Source organism: Salmo trutta, chromosome 5 (assembly GCF_901001165.1).
Source record: "Salmo trutta chromosome 5, fSalTru1.1, whole genome shotgun sequence".
In the NCBI taxonomy this organism is placed as follows: Eukaryota; Metazoa; Chordata; class Actinopteri; order Salmoniformes; family Salmonidae; genus Salmo; species Salmo trutta.
The window spans coordinates 21,053,708-21,073,050 of record NC_042961.1 but is presented as its reverse complement, the minus strand read 5'-3'; the positions used below and the strand labels follow the sequence as shown (position 1 = coordinate 21,073,050).

General features: G+C 43.7%; 1 protein-coding gene across 2 annotated transcripts in view; it reads right to left on the bottom strand.

Moving 5' to 3' along the window:
- Window positions 1-1,447: 1,447 nt before the first annotated feature.
- Window positions 1,448-19,343, bottom strand: part of LOC115193841 (heat shock 70 kDa protein 12A) — a 47,134-nt gene continuing 29,238 nt past the window's right edge. Inside the window, exons 4-12 of one of the 2 annotated variants that reach the window (XM_029752913.1) lie at window positions 17,484-17,670; window positions 16,927-17,031; window positions 16,141-16,257; window positions 13,001-13,172; window positions 8,561-8,647; window positions 7,615-7,719; window positions 7,086-7,344; window positions 3,529-3,632; window positions 1,448-2,700 (exon numbers count right to left, since the gene is read on the bottom strand). In XM_029752913.1, coding sequence (XP_029608773.1) covers window positions 2,069-2,700; window positions 3,529-3,632; window positions 7,086-7,344; window positions 7,615-7,719; window positions 8,561-8,647; window positions 13,001-13,172; window positions 16,141-16,257; window positions 16,927-17,031; window positions 17,484-17,670 — 1,768 coding nt within the window. In that variant the 3' untranslated portion in view covers window positions 1,448-2,068. The remainder of the gene's footprint in view (window positions 2,701-3,528; window positions 3,633-7,085; window positions 7,345-7,614; window positions 7,720-8,560; window positions 8,648-13,000; window positions 13,173-16,140; window positions 16,258-16,926; window positions 17,032-17,483; window positions 17,671-19,343) is intronic. The other variant, XM_029752915.1, reaches the window with a different exon arrangement.

Genomic DNA, 19,343 nt, shown 5'->3' with positions numbered 1-19,343 from the left:
TTAATTGAAAGTAAAAAACAAAAACCTGCAGACACTAGGCCCTCCGTGGAATAAGTTTGACACCCCTGCTGTAACGTTTTACTGTTGAAAACTGATCAAATGGAGTGTTTTTGTTGGAGAACTACCGCCTTCCCTCGTTATCTCAGGTGGTCTCCAACCATGACTCAAAACTCTGGTCTGATGAGTAGGTCAAGTATCTGAATGCTAGTGTATACAGTGAGGGAAAAAAGTATTTCATCCCCTGCTGATTTTGTATGTTTGACCACTGACAAAGAAATGATCAGTCTATAATTTTAATGGTAGGTTTATTTGAACAGTGAGAGACAGAATAACAACAAAAAAAATCCAGAAAAACGCATGTCAAAAATGTTATAAATTGATTTGCATTTTAATGAGGGAAATAAGTATTTGACCCCCTCTCAATCAGAAAGATTTCTGGTTCCCAGGTGTCTTTTATACAGGTAACGAGCTGAGATTAGGAACACATTCTTAAAGGGAGTGCTCCTAATCTCAGTTTGTTACCTGTATAAAAGACACCTGTCCACAGAAGCAATCAATCAATCAGATTCCAAACTCTCCACCATGGCCCAGACCAAAGAGCTCTCCAAGGATGTCAGGGATAAGATTGTAGACCTACACAAGGCAGGAATGGGCTACAAGACCATCGCCAAGCAGCTTGGTGAGAAGGTGACAACAGTTGGTGCGATTATTCGCAAATGGAAGAAACACAAAAGAACTGTCAATCTCCCTCGGGCCTGGGGCTCCATGCAAGATCTCACCTCGTGGAGCTGCAATGATAATGAGAACGGTGAGGAATCAGCCCAGAACTACACGGGAGGATCTTGTCAATGATCTCAAGGCAGCTGGGACCATAGTCACCAAGAAAACAATTGGTAACACACTACGCCGTGAAGGACTGAAATCCTGCAGCGCCGGCAAGGTCCCCCTGCTCAAGAATACATATACCCTGCCCGTCTGAAGTTTGCCAATGAACATCTGAATGACTCAGAGGACAACTGGGTGAAAGTGTTGTGGTCAGATGAGACCAAAATGGAGCTCTTTGACATCAACTCAACTCGCCGTGTTTGGAGGAGGAGGAATGCTGCCTATGACCTCAAGAACACCATCCCCACCGTCAAACATGGAGGTGGAAACATTATGCTTTGGGGGTGTTTTTCTGCTAAGGGGACAGGACAACTTCACCGCATCAAAGGGACGGTGGACGGGGCCATGTACCGTCAATTCTTGGGTGAGAACCTCCTTCCCTCAGCCAGGGCATTGAAAATGGGTCGTGGATGGGTATTCCAGCATGACAATGACCAAAAACACACGGCCAAGGCAACAAAGGAGTGGCTCAAGAAGAAGCACATTAAGGTCCTGCGTTGTTGTTATTCTGTCTCTCACTGTTCAAATAAACCTACCATTAAAATTATAGACTGATCATTTCTTTGTCAGTGGGCAAACGTACAAAATCAGCAGGGGATCAAATACTTTTTTCCCTCACTGTATAACTGCATGTTCATGGAAGCCCCAGGGGTTCGGTTTTAAATGTCTTAATAATCATAGGAGTTATGAAAACACGGTCCCATGAGCCAGGGTTGAAGAGGACACTGAGGTTTGTGCAGCATTGTGTCATAGCATGATGTTGTCACTGTAAGAGGAGTAATACAGTATCCACTACAGTATCCATCTACCATGACCTAAAACAGCTACAGCACACAACAACAGATAACACACAATGAACCTGAAACAAGGCTGCATGTGTCAGTAGTAATATCTGCAAATCTGTAAATCTCTAGAGCAGAGCACATCAATGTAGCCTGCATTTAAGACTAGACACAGTACATACACAGATGGTAGAAAACCTGAGTGCTTGTTTGTTTCTGACCAAGGAGTTAGCTAAAGCAGAAACAAACTAGCACTAATCATGCTACAGGGAATATGAACAGGCCTAAAGATCAATATACTGCTACAGCATTCTAGGCACTGTCCCCTGGTTCATTGTGTGCTGTGCTGCTGGAGGTTTCACTTCCTATGACCTTTGGACCCTATGGTTCTGTCACCCTATTTACTGAGCGAGGAAATCGATGCTAGCCTTGACAGTACGAGAGGTGGCCACGTCCACCGCCATGGCCCGGATCTCCGTGTCCCCGAACTGCATGTGCGTCTGGATCTCACGGCGTGCGGCGCTGGTTTCCGTACCGGTCACATCAAGCCGCAGAGTGCCGCACTTCCTCACGCCCGGCTCGCTAATGAAGCCCACGCGTTCCTTCTCCGAGCAGTAGACGTGGATGACGATGACCTGCTGGCTGGGCTTGGCGGGCGTGTAGCTGCGCTTCACCGTTTCGCCCAGGGCCACGGACTGGTCGCACGCAATGAAGGTGTCGAAGACATCAGTGCACCAGCGAGTGCCGTCCTTCACCAGCATCTTGTCGGGCGGGTGCTTGCCCTCTATGTAGCGGTTGAGGACGCCCACGCCGTAGGTGAGGGGCGAGCGGCGCACCTTGATGACGCCGGGGTCCAGGCCAAAGAGGACAGCCCCCTTGAGGATGGTGAGGCCCACGTCGTGGGGGATGATGATGCGACTGCGGCCATGCAGCATGTTCTGCACCGCCTGCTGCAGCAGCGGCGATTCAGCGAAGCCGCCCACCAGGAACAGGAACTTGATGTCATACACCTCTGGCTTATCAAAGAGGTCAGCTGAAAGGAAGAGAGTTGTTATTCAGCAGGAGTTCTACTCTACAGTATGTGAAGTATTATTCAAATGTCAATTTTCTGCAGGCATTAGCAGATGACTATGTGTTATGCCATTAGTAACTCCATTAAAAACCTCTTCAACAAACAAGTTGTTTACTCTAGGAATTCAGTAATGTGACCCACTTCTTACTCTCTGTCCAAAAACACCGCATGCATTATTGTAGTAGGTTGGTTTATTCTAGGTGGGAGTACTGGGAAGACTGCTCAATGTACAGTGAGAGGAACCCTTAGGGGTGCAGTGTGCACTCCCCAAATGACTCTTTGGGATCTCAACTCCTTTGAGCTTGGAATTGGAAGGGCATGCTTTCAATTAAGCCTGGGTGGATAGCTCACATACTGTATGGAGATGCATACCATATGATCCAAACAGGAAACATAATCACGCTTTATTCATCTAGGTCAGTTGAGATATCTCTTTTTCAAGACAGCAGAAAGGCCAATAGATTAGATTAGCATTAGATAGGCTGCAGTATTGCTAAACCTAAGATTTGCGAGTTACAAGGAAACATTGGGAACATCAGCCATTTTGAATGTAAGTTCAGAAATCTCAGCTCATAAAAATGGATGACTGACACCATTTCCACACTGAGTATTTCCCTCATGCTGCTTTGCCTTTCAGGTTTCAACCCTTGCAGGCAAACACATGGACAGCTTCCTACTGTATAATCATCACAGGCTACATCTCTCAGATACTACTGGTATACTATACAGTATATGTAGTCCCTCAGTGTTTAAAAAAAGGGTTATGTATTAGTAGGAGCTGCTACTCACTGAGGTGCTGAATGATGTGGTCTATTGTGGGCTTGAAGAGGGCATTCATGGCATCAGGGTTCATTCTCAGCATGCCCTGGGAGGACCACTTCACAAAGTCCACACTGCAGAGACAAGAGAGGAGAGATAAGCATGCCATTATTGACCCTGCTCTGATTACCAGTAGATTGGTAGGCTACTGTAAAAGCAACAAAGGAAACAAAACCTTTTTTTTTTTACAGTCCCCTGAATGGATATAAGGAAATCGCTGTGTCTTCCACTACGTTTTACCTCTTGTGCTTGGTATATTATCTATATGGAGATTTAACACAGTGAGCTCTCTATGGAATATATTGGTGACCCGTTTCAGGAAGCTGGACATATGTCGCATGTCACTACTTCACAGGAGAGACATTTGAACATGTGTGCTACTGCGGCTTTTATGAAAGATATGTTAGCCAAGGAGAACTGAAAAAGTGTTGCTACTGCTCTCAACAACATTGCTGCCCTGAATTTCAGTGGGAAAAAGTTGCGTCGGACTACTTTCTGTACACCGTCAGTGTGAACCAGAGTGACTTGACACAACAGGCCAAACAACCGTTCATCCATGTATATGGGAAAGAGTCAGATATTAAACGTTTCTAATTTCGTCAGAAAGTCGTTTTAATTGGAAGTGAAAGCACACTGTTAGCTAGCTAGCCAACGTTCGTTTGCTGGCTCGCTGTGTTGTAATATTATTTGTATCTCAGAAAACCATTTGCATTGCTAGTTATAGACTAATGTTAGCTAGCTAGTTGGTTACTCACACTGTTTAGCACATAGCCCCATCTATCTCCGGATTCCCATACGAGGCCAAGGCTTAAGAGGGTGTGAACAATGCTGAAGGGGTTTAGACAAAGACGAGCTCTCAAGTAGGAAAACATTCAAGGGCCATCTTCTCAAAGGTGGGGTTACAGCTTTATCGACTTTCAAAGCAGAATTACTTTCCCGTTGTTCCTCAAATGCAATGTATGATATACGATGTTGTGGCTCTGAGTCTCTTCTTTTATCCAATGTAAAAAAACACAATTTAAAATGTTGCTAGATAAGACCCAAATTGAGTTGGTGGGTTACATTTATGTCTGTAGGAGAACAATGGATAAGTGGTGTCTGCCTCAATACAGTAGCTCACGTGAGTTTCTTTCATGAGACCAGTGTTTTTTTATATGTACTGTATACTCCTTCCCCTCACTCTGCTCTTGTTGCAACATTTTATTTAACTAGGAAAATCAGTTAAGAACAAATTCTTATTTACAATGACGACCTACCCTGGCCAAACCCTAACCCGGATGACGCTGGGATAATTGTGCACCGCCCTAGGGGACTCCCAATCACAGCCGATTGTGATACAGCCTGGAATCGAACCAGGGTCAGTAGTGACGCCTCTAGCACTGAGATGCAGTGCCTTAGACCGCTGCGCCACTCGGGAACCCATATAACATATCTTATAGGAGTGTATAGAATCCATCTGGTATCGTTTGCGTATTCTCCCAGGTGTTTGTGAGAGTGTGTGCTTGCCAGTGCACACATACACATACTCTTTCACACAAATGCTTCTCCAGCAGAGTGAGACAGACTACATTATTTACAGTTATGACTGTGAGTCAGAGGACCCACAGGACTGCTGGAGGCTCAGGTTTTGGGAATCTGAATGTCTTTAAGGGTCCCATGAGTTTAATAACTCATGCAAGACATAACACCCAGACTACAGGGTGGTATCAAAGTGAGATACTAGTCTAGTATATGTACATTACACTAGACTAGTGTAAGTAGCTGACTAAGTACTCTCACTCAGGTTCATTCAGTTCAAATTATTTCAGCCAAGACACAAGTCTGAAATGCTTTCTTCCTGCCTACACACTGTAGTATGGACAGTAGTAGTTTTACCTTAATAAATGTTTGATGCAGTTTTGTGCACTTCAATTCACAAAAAATGACTGAATAACATTCAAATAAAGCTTGTTTACATAAAGACCCTGTATCACTCTGATATCACTCTCTAGTCTGGCTGAGTATAGAGGCGCCCGCTGTCTCTTAATGAGCTGACTGTGAGGTAGTGGAGGGGGAAAGGCAGTGAATTCTGAATTCCCTGGTATATAATGGAAAATATATGGTAATATGACGCAAGTTGGTCATTAAATGTTTGGGCAATGGAATTGAAATCTGTGCAGAGGAAGCTTGTGTGTATTCACATGGATACATACACCAAGTAAACATGCACTGAGTGTACAAAACACAACTTCCTAATAACAAGCTTCTTCCTAAGAATGAGCTTAAAAATCCTTCTTTAACCACCCCTCTACCTGCTATCCCCTCTACCTGCTATCCCCTCTACCTGCTATCCCTTGTCTCCTCGCCATTATCTACACTGAGTTTATTTTTGAGTTTCTTTTTACAGGGACAGTGCACATTGATCAAGGTTTCAGTAAATGTCCCGGTTTAGCCAGCCGGCTAATTTTCCACTGCAGTCCCTGGGCAGGTTATTAAAAACAATTACAATAACAATACAGACAAACAATGAGCAGTGAGCACATGCAGAGCAACATAGAACAAGCAACACGTAGCACACAGACAAAGGAACATAACACAAAAAGCAACAAAACAAAATATATAAAAGCAACAGTGTTTCCACATCTCACAAGCTACAGACAACATGGAAAGCGGCAATACACAGCTAGGGATTATGTTCACAAGTCTGATTGGCCTTTAGCCATGTCTTCATGTTTTTTGTGAAGGTGTGATAGGTGGTGCAGTTGTGCGTGTCTGATGGAAGTGTGTTCCCGACATGGGAAGCTCTCACAGAGAAAGCAGATTGACTAAAAGTGCTCTTCCTTAACGGAACTATTCAGTCACCTTTCATGGCAGACCTTGTGGATCTTCTGCCATTGGTTTGGGTTTTCTGTTTAACAAAAGTACTACGTCGAGGGAGAGTCAGGCCATTTAGGATCTTGAATACAAGACATGCGTCAGTGTATTGCACAAGATTTTCCCAACTCAGGAGCTCATGCTTTCTGAGGATATAACAGTGATGATGGCTATTGGGCTTCCTATCAAGCACTTTGAGAGCCTGTTTGTAGACAGACTGAATGGGTTTTAATGTTGTACAGCAAGCTTGGACCCAACTGGTCAAGCGGTATGTTAAGTGGGGGAGTATCATAGATTTGAAGTACAGTTTTGCTACCTCTGTAATCAAACAATTTCGAATCAGAAATTAGCTTGGTTGAATTTGGTTATTTGAGTTACCTTTTTCACCTGCTTCTGGCTGTTGAAGTCGATTTAGCATGTGACATCAATAAGGGATCATAGCTTTTACCTGGATTCACCTGGTCAGTCTATGTCATGGAAAGAGCAGGTGTTCCTATTTTTTGTACACTCAGTGTATATTACATCTGACAGCTAGGACATATTATTCAGACACATGCTTGGGTAATCGGGTATTCACTCAATAGGGAGTTGATTGAGCTCTAGACTTTCGGTGTGCGCGGTATCCCGTACCAATCCTCTAACCCTTCTCCCTAATCACACACACACACACTCACTTGCTCTTGCGCAGGGCGTGTTCCACACTGTGACCTCTGAACTTCTTGTAGTAGTCGATGAAGGAGAAGGGCAGGTTGATGTTCAGGGGGTTGGTCCTGTCCGGGGCCGCCGCCCGTTTCCTGGACTCAAACGCGATCATCAGATCCACCCAGGCAGCCGGCCGCTTGATCTTAAACTGATCGATGAAGTCGGGCCCGAAGATCTTACACAGGAGCTTCTCAAACTCATAGTCAATACCAATGGAGCCATAAGGACCGCCTGAGAAGGCGAAAATGAGTGTCGGTCAATAACAGCTCAAATGACTCATAGAACTCATAGAGTTGGTTGCATGGACCCTGATTAAGCCCACCGCTAGACTTCTGCTTTGAAAGTATTTTTTAGTCTAGGAGTCCAAGCATCCACCCCACAATGCAATATAACAGCCAGAATAATGTGATTGTTGTTGTGTTGAGGACACTGCCTAGATCCATCTCAGTGTAACATGCATACAGCAAGAGCTGCTATGTGAGCATTGAGCAGTCTCTGTACCTGATGCCTTATAGAGCTCCTTGAGATGTCCCTCGGGGAGCTGTATCTGATGGACCGTGAGGTCAACCGTTCCGCCACCACAGTCAACCACCACATAGCGGTCACCTGGCGACACGGAGCGAAAGAAACGTCATTGGAGGACAAGGGGCAGAAGACTATAGCGGTAGCCAATAGCGCCTCTGAAGCATGACTTCAAACATTTCCCTCTAAAAGCAGCTTCTGTTTTTGGGACACACTCAGAGGATGTTGAACACGAGTAGTCATGATACTGTCAAGCCCTAAAATCCCAAGTGGGTACTGGCGACCTAGATACAGTGTAGCTACTATAACACTGGGACAACAGGGGCATGGAGGAGGGAGATAGAGGACAAACCAATTGCTATACTGGATTTCAGTCCTTTCATACAGTGAATAACCTATATTATCACCGTGCCCACACTGTCACAGTGGTCAGTAATCACCAGTGATTCCCAACCTTTTTTTGCTTACTGTAGCACCAACTGAATTTTGCTCTGCCTGGAGTACCCCTGAAGTACCCCCTCATGTGCATTTTACCAGTAGGCCTATGGTCTCATAAGTCTTTTCAAGTACCCCCTGTGGATAGGCCAAGTACCCCCAGGTGTCCTAGTACCCCTGGTTGGGAACCACTGATGTAAACAACCATATGATCCCTGACATGTCAACATCCAGCAAAACCTACAGGAAGCATTTGATTAGTAGAGAAAAGTAATCGATTAGACCGTAAAAGCATGAGGTTATAAGCAAAAACTAGAATGATATTAAGTAGAGAAGATCCTCCCACTCAATAAGCATGTCGTTGTTTTTTAGGGTAGTGAATAACCAGCACGATGCATGATCAGCAGTATAAGAAACAGCAAGAGCAAATAATGTAGAGAGGAAGGAGGGAGAAAGAAACAGAAGCGTAAAAGAGAGAAAGAGACTCTACCTTCTTCCAACTCCGACCAAAGCTCCCCTATGACATTTTCCACCAAAAAGGTGCGGCTCTGCCGTTTGCTCCGGACATGCTCCTTGGCTGGTTATTGACAGAAAGAGAATGACCGAGTGTGAGAAGGGTGAAAGCGCTTTGGTGAAGCTGTGTGGGTCAAGCAACTGGATGACAGGGCTATATGATGTCTAGATGTGAAGTCAGCGATAGAACTCTAGAATATGGCTTAACCGCAGGTACCCATCTCAGAGATTCTGTGTTGACAGTTTCTAGTGTTTCAATTCATGTATTCATATTGAAACTGTGCTTTATCAGTGTGTCGCTGATGAAATGTTCTTCCTACATAGGGAAAAAAATGTGTTAGCTGCAAAGGGATGAGAGAACAAGGACATTTTACACTCAATGTTCAAAACTTATGATCAGTACTTATGGGCTAATGATGGGATTAATCACATATGGACCTTGTAATCACCGGCTGAAAACACGAAGAGACAGTAGTAGTAGCATGACCACGGCGATCAAGATGTCAGAAGGACATTTCCTCCAACAGAGAGGAAACACAAAGGGGAAGGAGGCATTTCCTACTCCTATTAGTTCTCAGGAAGGCGTGAGAGTGGGTTCTATCTATGTCACCATTACCTCTTCCATCAACATGTCAAAACACAGACAACAAAATGAAGAAATAGCCTTCCAGGAACGCTGTGAGAATGTTGTGAGTTAGCGATGGTGGAAGTTGCTCGAGTAAAGGAGCAGCCATTATGGGAAAGTTAATGTAAGGAGGAAACAGCAGCAGCTGGACAGAGAGTACACTTCTCTTCCAACACAAATAGAGTTGTAACATCCTGTTGGAAACCCCAGCATTAGACTTGGGGATATTGACTTGCGCCCTCTTCTTTTTTTCCGACCTCTCTCTGACCTCTGCATTGCTACTGGAGGCAAGGCGCTAGGCCTACACACAATCTGACTATTCATCACAGGGTTTATTTCAAACCAACTTAATATTCCATAATTATTATTAGTAAAAGATATATCCGTTGGATGGCGCTACATTGACCTCACTAGTTCTGAAATCCTGTATATGGCCTTGGGACACTTTGAGCACCATTTTGCACAACAAACTAAGCATTTCACAGGAATGTAGAGATATACAGGAAACATTCAAACTCTGCTAGTCTTACAGTATGTTCATAAGTGTCACGTCCTGACCATAGAAAGCTTTTATTTTCTATGGTAGAGTAGGTCAGGGCGTGACAGTGGGTTTTGTCTAGCTTATATTTTCTATGTTGTGTGGTTCTAGTTTCTGTTTTTCTATGTTGTTTTTTTTGGGGATGATCTCCAATTAGAGGCAGCTGGTCATCGTTGTCTCTAATTGGGGATCATATTTAGTAGTTGTTTTTTCCACCTGGGTTTGTGGGAGATTATTTTGAGGTAGTGTATGTTGCACCACTTTGTCACGGTTTGTTATTTTGTATAGTAGTTTATTTGTATGTCTTGCATAGTTTCACAGTTAAAATAAAATGTGGAACGATACACACGCTGCGCCTTGGTCTCGTTCATACGACACCCGTGACATAAGCTGACCAGACACAGCCTGAAACATGCCATTACAGAGTCTATAAAGGAAAAACATAGGAACACATCTGCTCCAAAGAGACACCAATAGCCTTCAGCTGTGTTACAGCATGCGGTTAGAGCATTGTAAACCATGACAGAGGCAATGACCATTCCATCAATGTAATGATCTTCATCCAAGAACCCCAAGGCAACAAGTGTCCAGCTACAGAGCGAATACTGTTTTCGTATTGTTGCACTGAGTATTCAGAATCAACAATAATTGTCTATACAGTACAGTAAATCATCTCTCATCTCAGTTCTTATTAAAGACAGTATACCATGTACACTGTTGTCTTACAGGGTTTCCCCTACTGAATGTGTGGGTGAATCATATTGAATTCAAACTAAAGCTGCAGTACTACTTTAACAAGTGAATCATATTCAGGAAATATGTTTGACAGATGGTAGAAATGATATGTTTGTTTTTACATTTACATTTACGTCATTTAGCAAACGTTTTTATCCAGAGCGACTTCAAATTGGTGCATTCACCTTAAGATATCCAGTGGAACAACCACTTTACAATAGTACATCTATATCTTTTTTTTGGGGGGGGGGGGGGGGTTAGAAGGATTACTATATCCTATCCCAGGTATTCCTTAAAGAGGTGGGGTTTCAGGTGTCTACGGAAGGTGGTGATTGACTCCGCTGTCCTGGCGTCGTGAGGGAGCTTGTTCCACCATTGGGGTGCCAGAGCAGCGAACAGTTTTGACTGGGCTGAGCGGGAACTGTGCTTCCGCAGAGGTAGGGGGGCCAGCAGGCCAGAGGTGGATGAACGCAGTGCCCTTGTTTGGGTGTAGGGCCTGATCAGAGCCTGAAGGTACGGAGGTGCCGTTCCCCTCACAGCTCCGTAGGCAAGCACCATGGTCTTGTAGCAGTTTGTCATAAAATACTTGGCATTCAAGAGCTGGAGCATATAGTTTTGAATTGACACCTTGGATAAATGTCAGCCTCTCACCAGGGTCACAGACAACTGGAAGAATGGATTCAATCAGGGGTGTCATGAACCCCAAAAATGTAGCTGGCTGTATCCTCCTAACTGGTGGTTATTTTTTTTTAAAGGACTGGTGGTTATTTTTTTTAAAGGACTGGTGGTTATTTTTTTTAAAGGACTGGCGGTTATTTTTTTTAAAGGACTGGCGGTTATTTTTTTTAAAGGACTGGTGGTTATTTTTTTTAAAGGACTGGCGGTTATTTTTTTTAAAGGACTGGTGGTTATTTTTTATAAAGGACTGGTGGTTATTTTTTTTAAAGGACTGGTGGTTATTTTTTTTTTAAAGGACAGCCGGTTATTTTTTTTAAAGGACTGGCGGTTATTTTTTTTAAAGGACTGGCGGTTATTTTTTTTAAAGGACTGGCGGTTATTTTTTTTAAAGGACTGGTGGTTATTTTTTTTAAAGGACTGGTGGTTATTTTTTTTAAAGGACTGGCGGTTATTTTTTTTAAAGGACTGGTGGTTATTTTTTTTAAAGGACTGGTGGTTATTTTTTTAAAGGACTGGTGGTTATTTTTTTTAAAGGACTGGTGGTTATTTTTTTTAATCTGCATCTCTGCTAAATTCTGGGTAAAGGATTGAAAGGATTGTGAGTCTTATTCAGTACGTTTCGTAATTGCTTGCTTTTTTTTGTGCATGCCAGCTAAGACTTGATTGATAGCCTTAAATGCAGTAGTTATGCGGTTGAGAGACTGGGAATTTATCCAGGCTAGCTAAAGCCAACTTCATAAAATTGCTAGGTGGCTAGTAGTATTACAGAGAAGAAAAAAATAAGATTTTTTTATTTTTTATTTTTAAACAGGACAAATCTGAGGGGGCACGTGCCCCTGCAATAGCAAATGACTATAAACTCCCTCAAGCCTTTCCTCTCTCTCTCACTCATCATTCTTTTTTGTTTCGGGAAAGAGTTTATGTTCTCCACAGATGATCTAAACCAGAGATTTAGAAGCTTCATGACGTCAATTGAACCAACATAGGTGTAATACACATTCCCCCTGCTGATGAGTTGTTGAACTAAAAGAAAGGGGAGATGAATAATTGCCATGCATGCAAGTGAATGCTACTGTGAGTGGCATTCAGTCATATCCCCAGTCAATAGCAGAGAGATAGGACTGAAGGGCACTAAGCTTCTAAATCTCTGGTTTAGATCATCTGTGGAGAACATAAACTCTTTCCCGAAACAAAAAAGAATGATGAGTGAGAGAGAGAGGAAAGGCTTGAGGGAGTTTATAGTCATTTGCTATTGCTGATTCGCATGCTGTCAAATTAGACTGGATTTCATTGGATAATATGGACCAGTTCTAAGGTGGCATTATTTACTGTTTGAATGACCTTCTGTACAATCAGATATCAGTATATTTGCCATGTTACATCCTGAATACAAAAAGTAATTGAAATATACCAAGGCCAATTTTCCCATAGTATTCAATGGAATTTTAGGAAAAATAAGCAAAGGCAAATAGACAGGGAGTGTGACTATTAGAAATTTGTCCATGCATTTTTTGTGTCTGAATATGACAATAAAAGTGATGTTAGGGATGAGGATATTGTCACATACATATTTTCCGTTGAAAGGAAATGTATGTTTAAGATTAATTGAAGGCACTGGTTGTTTGACTATTAGCATAAACTTACAATACCACAATAAAAAACCTACAATATCACTGTAGTGTCAACCAATAACCAATCTATAGTTCAATATTAATTTGAGAGGCACATACTGTATGAAATCGTCACATGGGGATGCAAAATGTTATTATGGTACATTATTGGGATGTTCAATGTGATGCTCATATTGTTATTGGCCTGTGGGGTCGCAGGGTGGGATTTACCCTGGGTCATCCCTGCCCCCACATTCTCAGTGGGGCTGAAACCATTCTGAGTGGTCTTGGTGCCAATGTCAATCATCTGGTGGAGGCGGAGCTTGCGGCAGTAGATGGAGGCTGCCTCAGGCTCAAGGGCGATGATCAGCTGCTCTGGGATGTCACGGGGAACCAGACCAGCCTAGAGGAAGGCAGAGCACAGACAGGAAATACAGGACATCTGCTTTTTCCTTAACAGGACCCCAATAAAACTAGCATTGTGAATAACTGTCCTAGTAAGTTGCTGTGGTCAACCCTCATTGCTAAGTATTCAGGGTATGCTAAGGATTCAAGATACCTCCAAATAGGAAGTAAGACAATATGGCCATCAGTACTCAAATAATTAATTTTGTAAAAGCAAATATACTGTCTACATACACTTATACAATACTGTGTAAATACCATCTACAGCTGGAACCATTTAACACAACCATAATTAATATAAAACAATCTAATTCAGTACTAAATGATAAATAGCTTTAAGGAAAGTATGGGGATCTGGGCAAGCCACAGATTTGAACAGGAAAATACTCAGGGATAAATCATGCGATCCAAACATAAAAAGGAATTTCCAAAAGCTATTACATTTCCTCAAGCAACCACTGATTTTGCAGCATTCGAACATCAGAGACAAATGAGACCTATCGATCAACAGAACAATGGAGACCTATCGATCAACAGAACAATGGAGACCTATCGATCAACAGAACAATGGAGACCCATCGATCAACAGAACAATGAAAAACTATCGATCAACAGACCAATGGAGACCTATCAATCAACAGACCAATGGAGACCTATCGATCAACAGACCAATGGAGACCTATTGATCAACAGAACAATGGAGAGCTATCGATCAACAGAACAATGGAGACCTATTGATCAACAATATAAAGGAGACCTATCGATCAACCGAACAATGGAGACCTATCGATCAACAGAACAATGGAGACCTATCGATTAACAGAATAATGGAAATCTATCGATCAACAGAGACAAATGAGACCTATCGATCAACAGAACAATGGAGACCTATCAATCAACAGAACAATGGAGACCTATAGATCAGCAGAACAATGAAGACCTATCGATCAACAGAATAATGGAGATCTATCAATCAACAGAACAATGGAGACCTATCGATCAACAGAACAATGGAGACCTATTGATTAACAGAATAATGGAGACGTATCGAACAACAGAGACAAAGGAGCCCTATCAACCAACAGAACACTGGAGACCTATTGAACAACAGAGACAAATGAGACCTATCAATCAACAGAACAATGGAGACCTATCGATCAACAGAACAATGGAGACCTATCACTCAACAGAACAATGGAAACCAATCAATGAACACATGCTGTGCAGGCTGGTATGTGTTTCTATCCACAATACACACAGAAAAAGACAGACTAAGTATAAAATCTGAGCATTGCATCACATCTCTCCGCTCTGTGAGATCTGCATGTTGTGGTGAAGGAGCGGAGGAGAGGGAGGAGGAAAGTTGAAGAGGGAGGAGCGGGTAAGGGAGAGGTGTGCCTGCTTCCCCCAGTGCCAATAATAAATTATCAAGCCAGAGGATGCTGAGTCACTGCAGATACGCAGCCCCCCCCCCCCAACGAACATCCTCCCCCTCTTACTGTACCTCAATCTCCACTGCAGATATCAAGTGGTCAAGCCATCTAAAAAGCCTCTCTCCTTTCCGTCTCACATATCTCCTCCGCCATCTCCCTCTATTTCTCTCCCCCCTCCCTTCTCCCTCTCTCTCCCCAGCCCATCCTCTTTGTTCACTGCAGAGGGGAGGGTGGTGTCTCTATCCGGTGCTGCAGCCTCAGACAGACTGACACACCCATTCCACTGGGCTCAGACGTCATTTCAATGTCTAGTTTTGATTTACATTTGCACATTTGAGTCAACTAACGTGAATTCAATGTGAAATCAACAAAACATGTCGCCATGTCATTGGATTTAGGTTAGAAGTTGGGTTAAAAAAAAAGAAAAATTCATTTAGCAGATGCTCTTATCCAGTGAGTGCATACATTTTCCCTTACGTTGATGACTTTTTGCAAATCCAATCAGTTTTCCAAGTTGTTCTAACGTCATCAAGTATAACTTTTGTTGTTGAAACGACGTGGAAAGGTTGATTCAACCAGTTTTTGCCCAGTGGGATTTGACCTTCTCTCATGTACTATACCCCCCCACCCCCGTCCCCCCCACCCCCGGCCCCCTGTCCCTCTGCACACACCCATTCCTCCAGGCCTCTCCCCTGACATTCCTCTACAGTCTACCCAGAGTACCACACCTATACTACCATGTACTCATCATACAGCTCTGCAGCTCCCTCCCACCCCTCTTCTCCTCTGGGGGGAAACAAACAACCCTGCTTGTGTTACTATGCTGTGATGCTGTGAGCTGGCATGTCTGTATCGTGGAACAGTATACACTGGAGTTCCACTACACTGTCTAATGATCTGTAGTACCAAGGTATTTGTCATAATATTTATTCTCACAGTCTATTGAGAATTCTCACAATAGCCACTTCATTCTCTTCCTCTATTCTCATCCTCAGTATGCACCCTCTACCTGCTATCCCTTGTCCCACTGTCCTATCCTCATATCCTCTCTCTCTTGGGACGACTCATAGTGATGAAGTAATCGCTTTCCCTGTTGGCTCCCTCCAGCTCTCCTCTACCGCAGTCGTGGATCAGTCTGTCTGCCCCCATACAGGAGAGAGGGAGGAGGGTGGTCTGCCACTGCAGCTCCAGAAAAGCCACCCACCTCTCTCCTATCTGCACGACATCACAGCAGCGGTAAAGCTAATCATGCCCCGTCATCACTTTCTTTCCCAAGTACCTGCAGTACCTTTGTCAAACGACAGATGGCTTACCTCTTAGGAGCTAGTGGTGAGACTATGCGGAAGCATCATTCACACTGAGGGGGATAGACGGTTTGAAATGTTGAGAGCAGACTACAGCAGACAGACCAGTTCTTCGAATTGAACGTTTGACTGTGTGTCTGTGTGTGTACATGCATGAGCGTGCGTGCCTCTCTGTGTGATTGCATGCGAGTGCACGTGGACGTGTGTTGATTGACAGGGGCCCACCCACCTTGTAGGCTGCCTCCCTCATGAACTGCTTGGCTGGCATTTTCCAGATGGCTGGCACTGTGATGACCCATCTGATGTTTGTGTTGTCAAACTCTGCACCCGCCTGGTCACTTAACTCCTGCACGGGATCACATTAAACATGGTATCTCTTTACCCTGACCCACCATAACATCAGCACTATCACTGAGTATTAAGAGCTATTTCTAATTCATAACAGATACATGTATTCAATATACACTGAGTGTACAAAACATGAGCTACGCTATGATCCCATATTGATGTCACTTGTTAAATCAGCTTCAATCAGTGTAGATGAAGGGGAGGAGACAGGTTAGATAAGGATTTCTAAGTCTTGAGACAATTGAGACATGTATTGTGTATGTGTGCCATTCAGAGGGTGAATGGGCAAGAAAAAATACTGAAGCTCCTTTGAATGGGGTATGGCAGTAGGTGCCAGGTGCACCGGTTTGAGTGTGTCAAGAACTGCAACACTGCTGGGTTTCTCACGCTCAACAGTTTCCCGTGTGTATTAAGAATGGTCCACCACCCAAAGGACATCCAGCCAACTTGACACAACTGTGGGAAGCACTGGAGTCAACATGGGCCAGAATCCCTGTGGAACGCTTTCAACACCTTGTAGAGTCCATGCCCTGGTGAATTGAGGCTGTTCTGAGGGCAAAAGGGGGGTGCAACTCAATATTAGGAAGGTGTTCCTAATGTTTTGTACACTCTGTGTATTGTTTTGCATAAAAGATATACCGTGCAGTAGAACCTGTTAATACTTTACCTTAAGTGCTTGCTCCTTGAAGAACGCCAGAGCGTATGCAAAAATATCAATAGCTTTTACTCTCTTTCCATTGGCTGCATGGAGTTCTGTGTCTATGGAGAGATTCTGATTGGGGGAAAGAAACATTGACAGAGAAAACAAAAGTTCCATGTTATCGTAATATTTTAATTGAAACACCATACAGCCATCTACTGATAAACACTAAGACAGATTGAGCCAACATACTTGAATAGCCTTATCCAAATCATGTCCATTCATAATTCTATGGTGAAATATGTGCAATAACACTAGCCTGAGCCAACAGTTACTGGCTGTGTTACCTCCTACTTGGCACAGAACACAGAACTTCAAGAGCTTGCTGCAAAGTCAGCTCAGGGCAGCCAAGCTGCCAGCCCTGCACAAGGGCAGACACCGAGTAATAAGGGAAGGGTGTGTGTTCGTTTGTGTATTTTTATGTATGTATGTGTGTGTGTGTGTGTGTGTGTGTGTGTGTGTGTGTGTGTGTGTGTGTGTGTGTGTGTGTGTGTGTGTGTGTGTGCGTGCATGTATGTCTTTACCGCAGTGGTGTGGAGTTTCATTTTGAACTTCTCCAGGTAGAGCCAGTGCCTGGACTCGGATGGATCCAGGTCATGGTAAAAGTCACGTGCTGCGTAGCCAAAACTATGGAACTTCCTGTCCGGGGTCAGGAGGATGGTGGTAGGTGTCTTCTGATTGGATACTCCGGGGTCGCCGCCCTCCCAGCGTCTAGGAAAGACCACAAAACATTTAAACCAATGAGCAACTGAATTATGGCAGCTAATTGATCCATTTTTTACAAAGAGCATATTTCGGCATCTTGTGCTTTATTAGGGGGACATTCTCCAGTTTGGTTGTGGGTGGGCCTCTATCGTTCATCGGTTTACTTTTCATCTTAGTTTCATCTATCTTTAATCTGTTGAAACCACCAGACAGTTCCCTGCAGTGCATTTTCTCTATTTGTGTCAAATGACTCAATATGTCTGAATAAGGCAGAATGCACTTAAAAGCATTAATGTATCCTGTCAATATTACAACCTGAACAGAAATGTCTGCAGACAACAGACACGTCTAAGGTCAATCACACAAAGTAGTGTGTCCTCATCATACTAAAGTAGTGTGTCCTCATCAGTCCCTCGTTGTCAGTCATTAATGGCTTTCTGAACCTCAGGTCAAATCAAATACAATTTTATTTGTCACATGCTTCATAAACAACAGGTGTGGACTAACAGTGAAATACTTACTTACGGCGCCCTTCCCAACAATGCAGAGAGAAAGAAAATAGAGAAATAATAGAAAAGCAATAACACATAATAATAAAAGTAATAATAAATACACAATGAGTAGTGATAACTTGACTATATACACGGGATACCAGTGCTGAGTCGAGGGGTACGAGGTAGTTGAGGTAGACATGTACATATAACTGGAAATAAAGTGACTAGGCAACAGGATAGATAATAAACAGTAGCAGATAGTCCGGGTAGCTATTTGGTTAACTATTTAACTAACTATTTATTAGTCTTATGGCTTGCAGGTAGAAGCTGTTCAGGGTCCTGTTGGTTCCAGACTTGGTGCCGTGTGCTATGACAGTGAGCACAGGCCCAGTTATGTACTGGGCCGTACGCACTACCTTCTGTAGTGCCTTGCGGTCGGATGCCAAGCAGTTGCCATACCAAGCGGTGATGCAGCCAGTCAAGATGCTCTCAATGGTGCAGCTGTATACATTTTTGCGGATCTGAGGGCCCATGCCAAATCTTTACAGAATCCTGAAAGGGAAGAGGTGTTATCGTGCCCTCTTCACGATTGTGTTGGTGTGTGTGGCCCATGATAGAACCTTAGTGATGTGGACACCGAGGAACTTGAATCTCTCAACCCGCTCCACTACAGCCCTGTCAATGTGGATGAGGGCGTGCTTGGCCCTCAGTTTCCTGTAGTCCACAATCAGCTCCTTTCACCTTGCTGACATTGAGGGAGAGGTTGTTGTCCTGGCACCACACTGCCAGGTCTCTGACCTCTTCCCTATAGGCTGTCTCATCGTCATTGGTGATCAGGCTTACTACAGTCGCGTCAGAGTTGTGCGTGGCCATGCAGTCGTGGGTGAACAGGGAGTACCGAAAGTGACTAAGCAGGCACCCCTGAGGGGCCCCCGTGTTGAGGGTCAGCATGACGGATGTGTTGTTGCCTACTCTCACCACCTGGGGGCGGTTGGTCAAGAAGTCCAGGATCCAGTTGCAGAAGGAGGTGTTCAGTCCCAGGGTCCTTAGCTTAGTAATGAGCTTAGTTAGAGTGATGAGTTGAACACTGAGCTGTAGTCAATTAATAGCATTTTCACATAGGTGTTCCTCTTGTCCAGGTGGGAGAGGGCAGTGTGGAGTGCAATAGTGATTTTGTCATCTGTG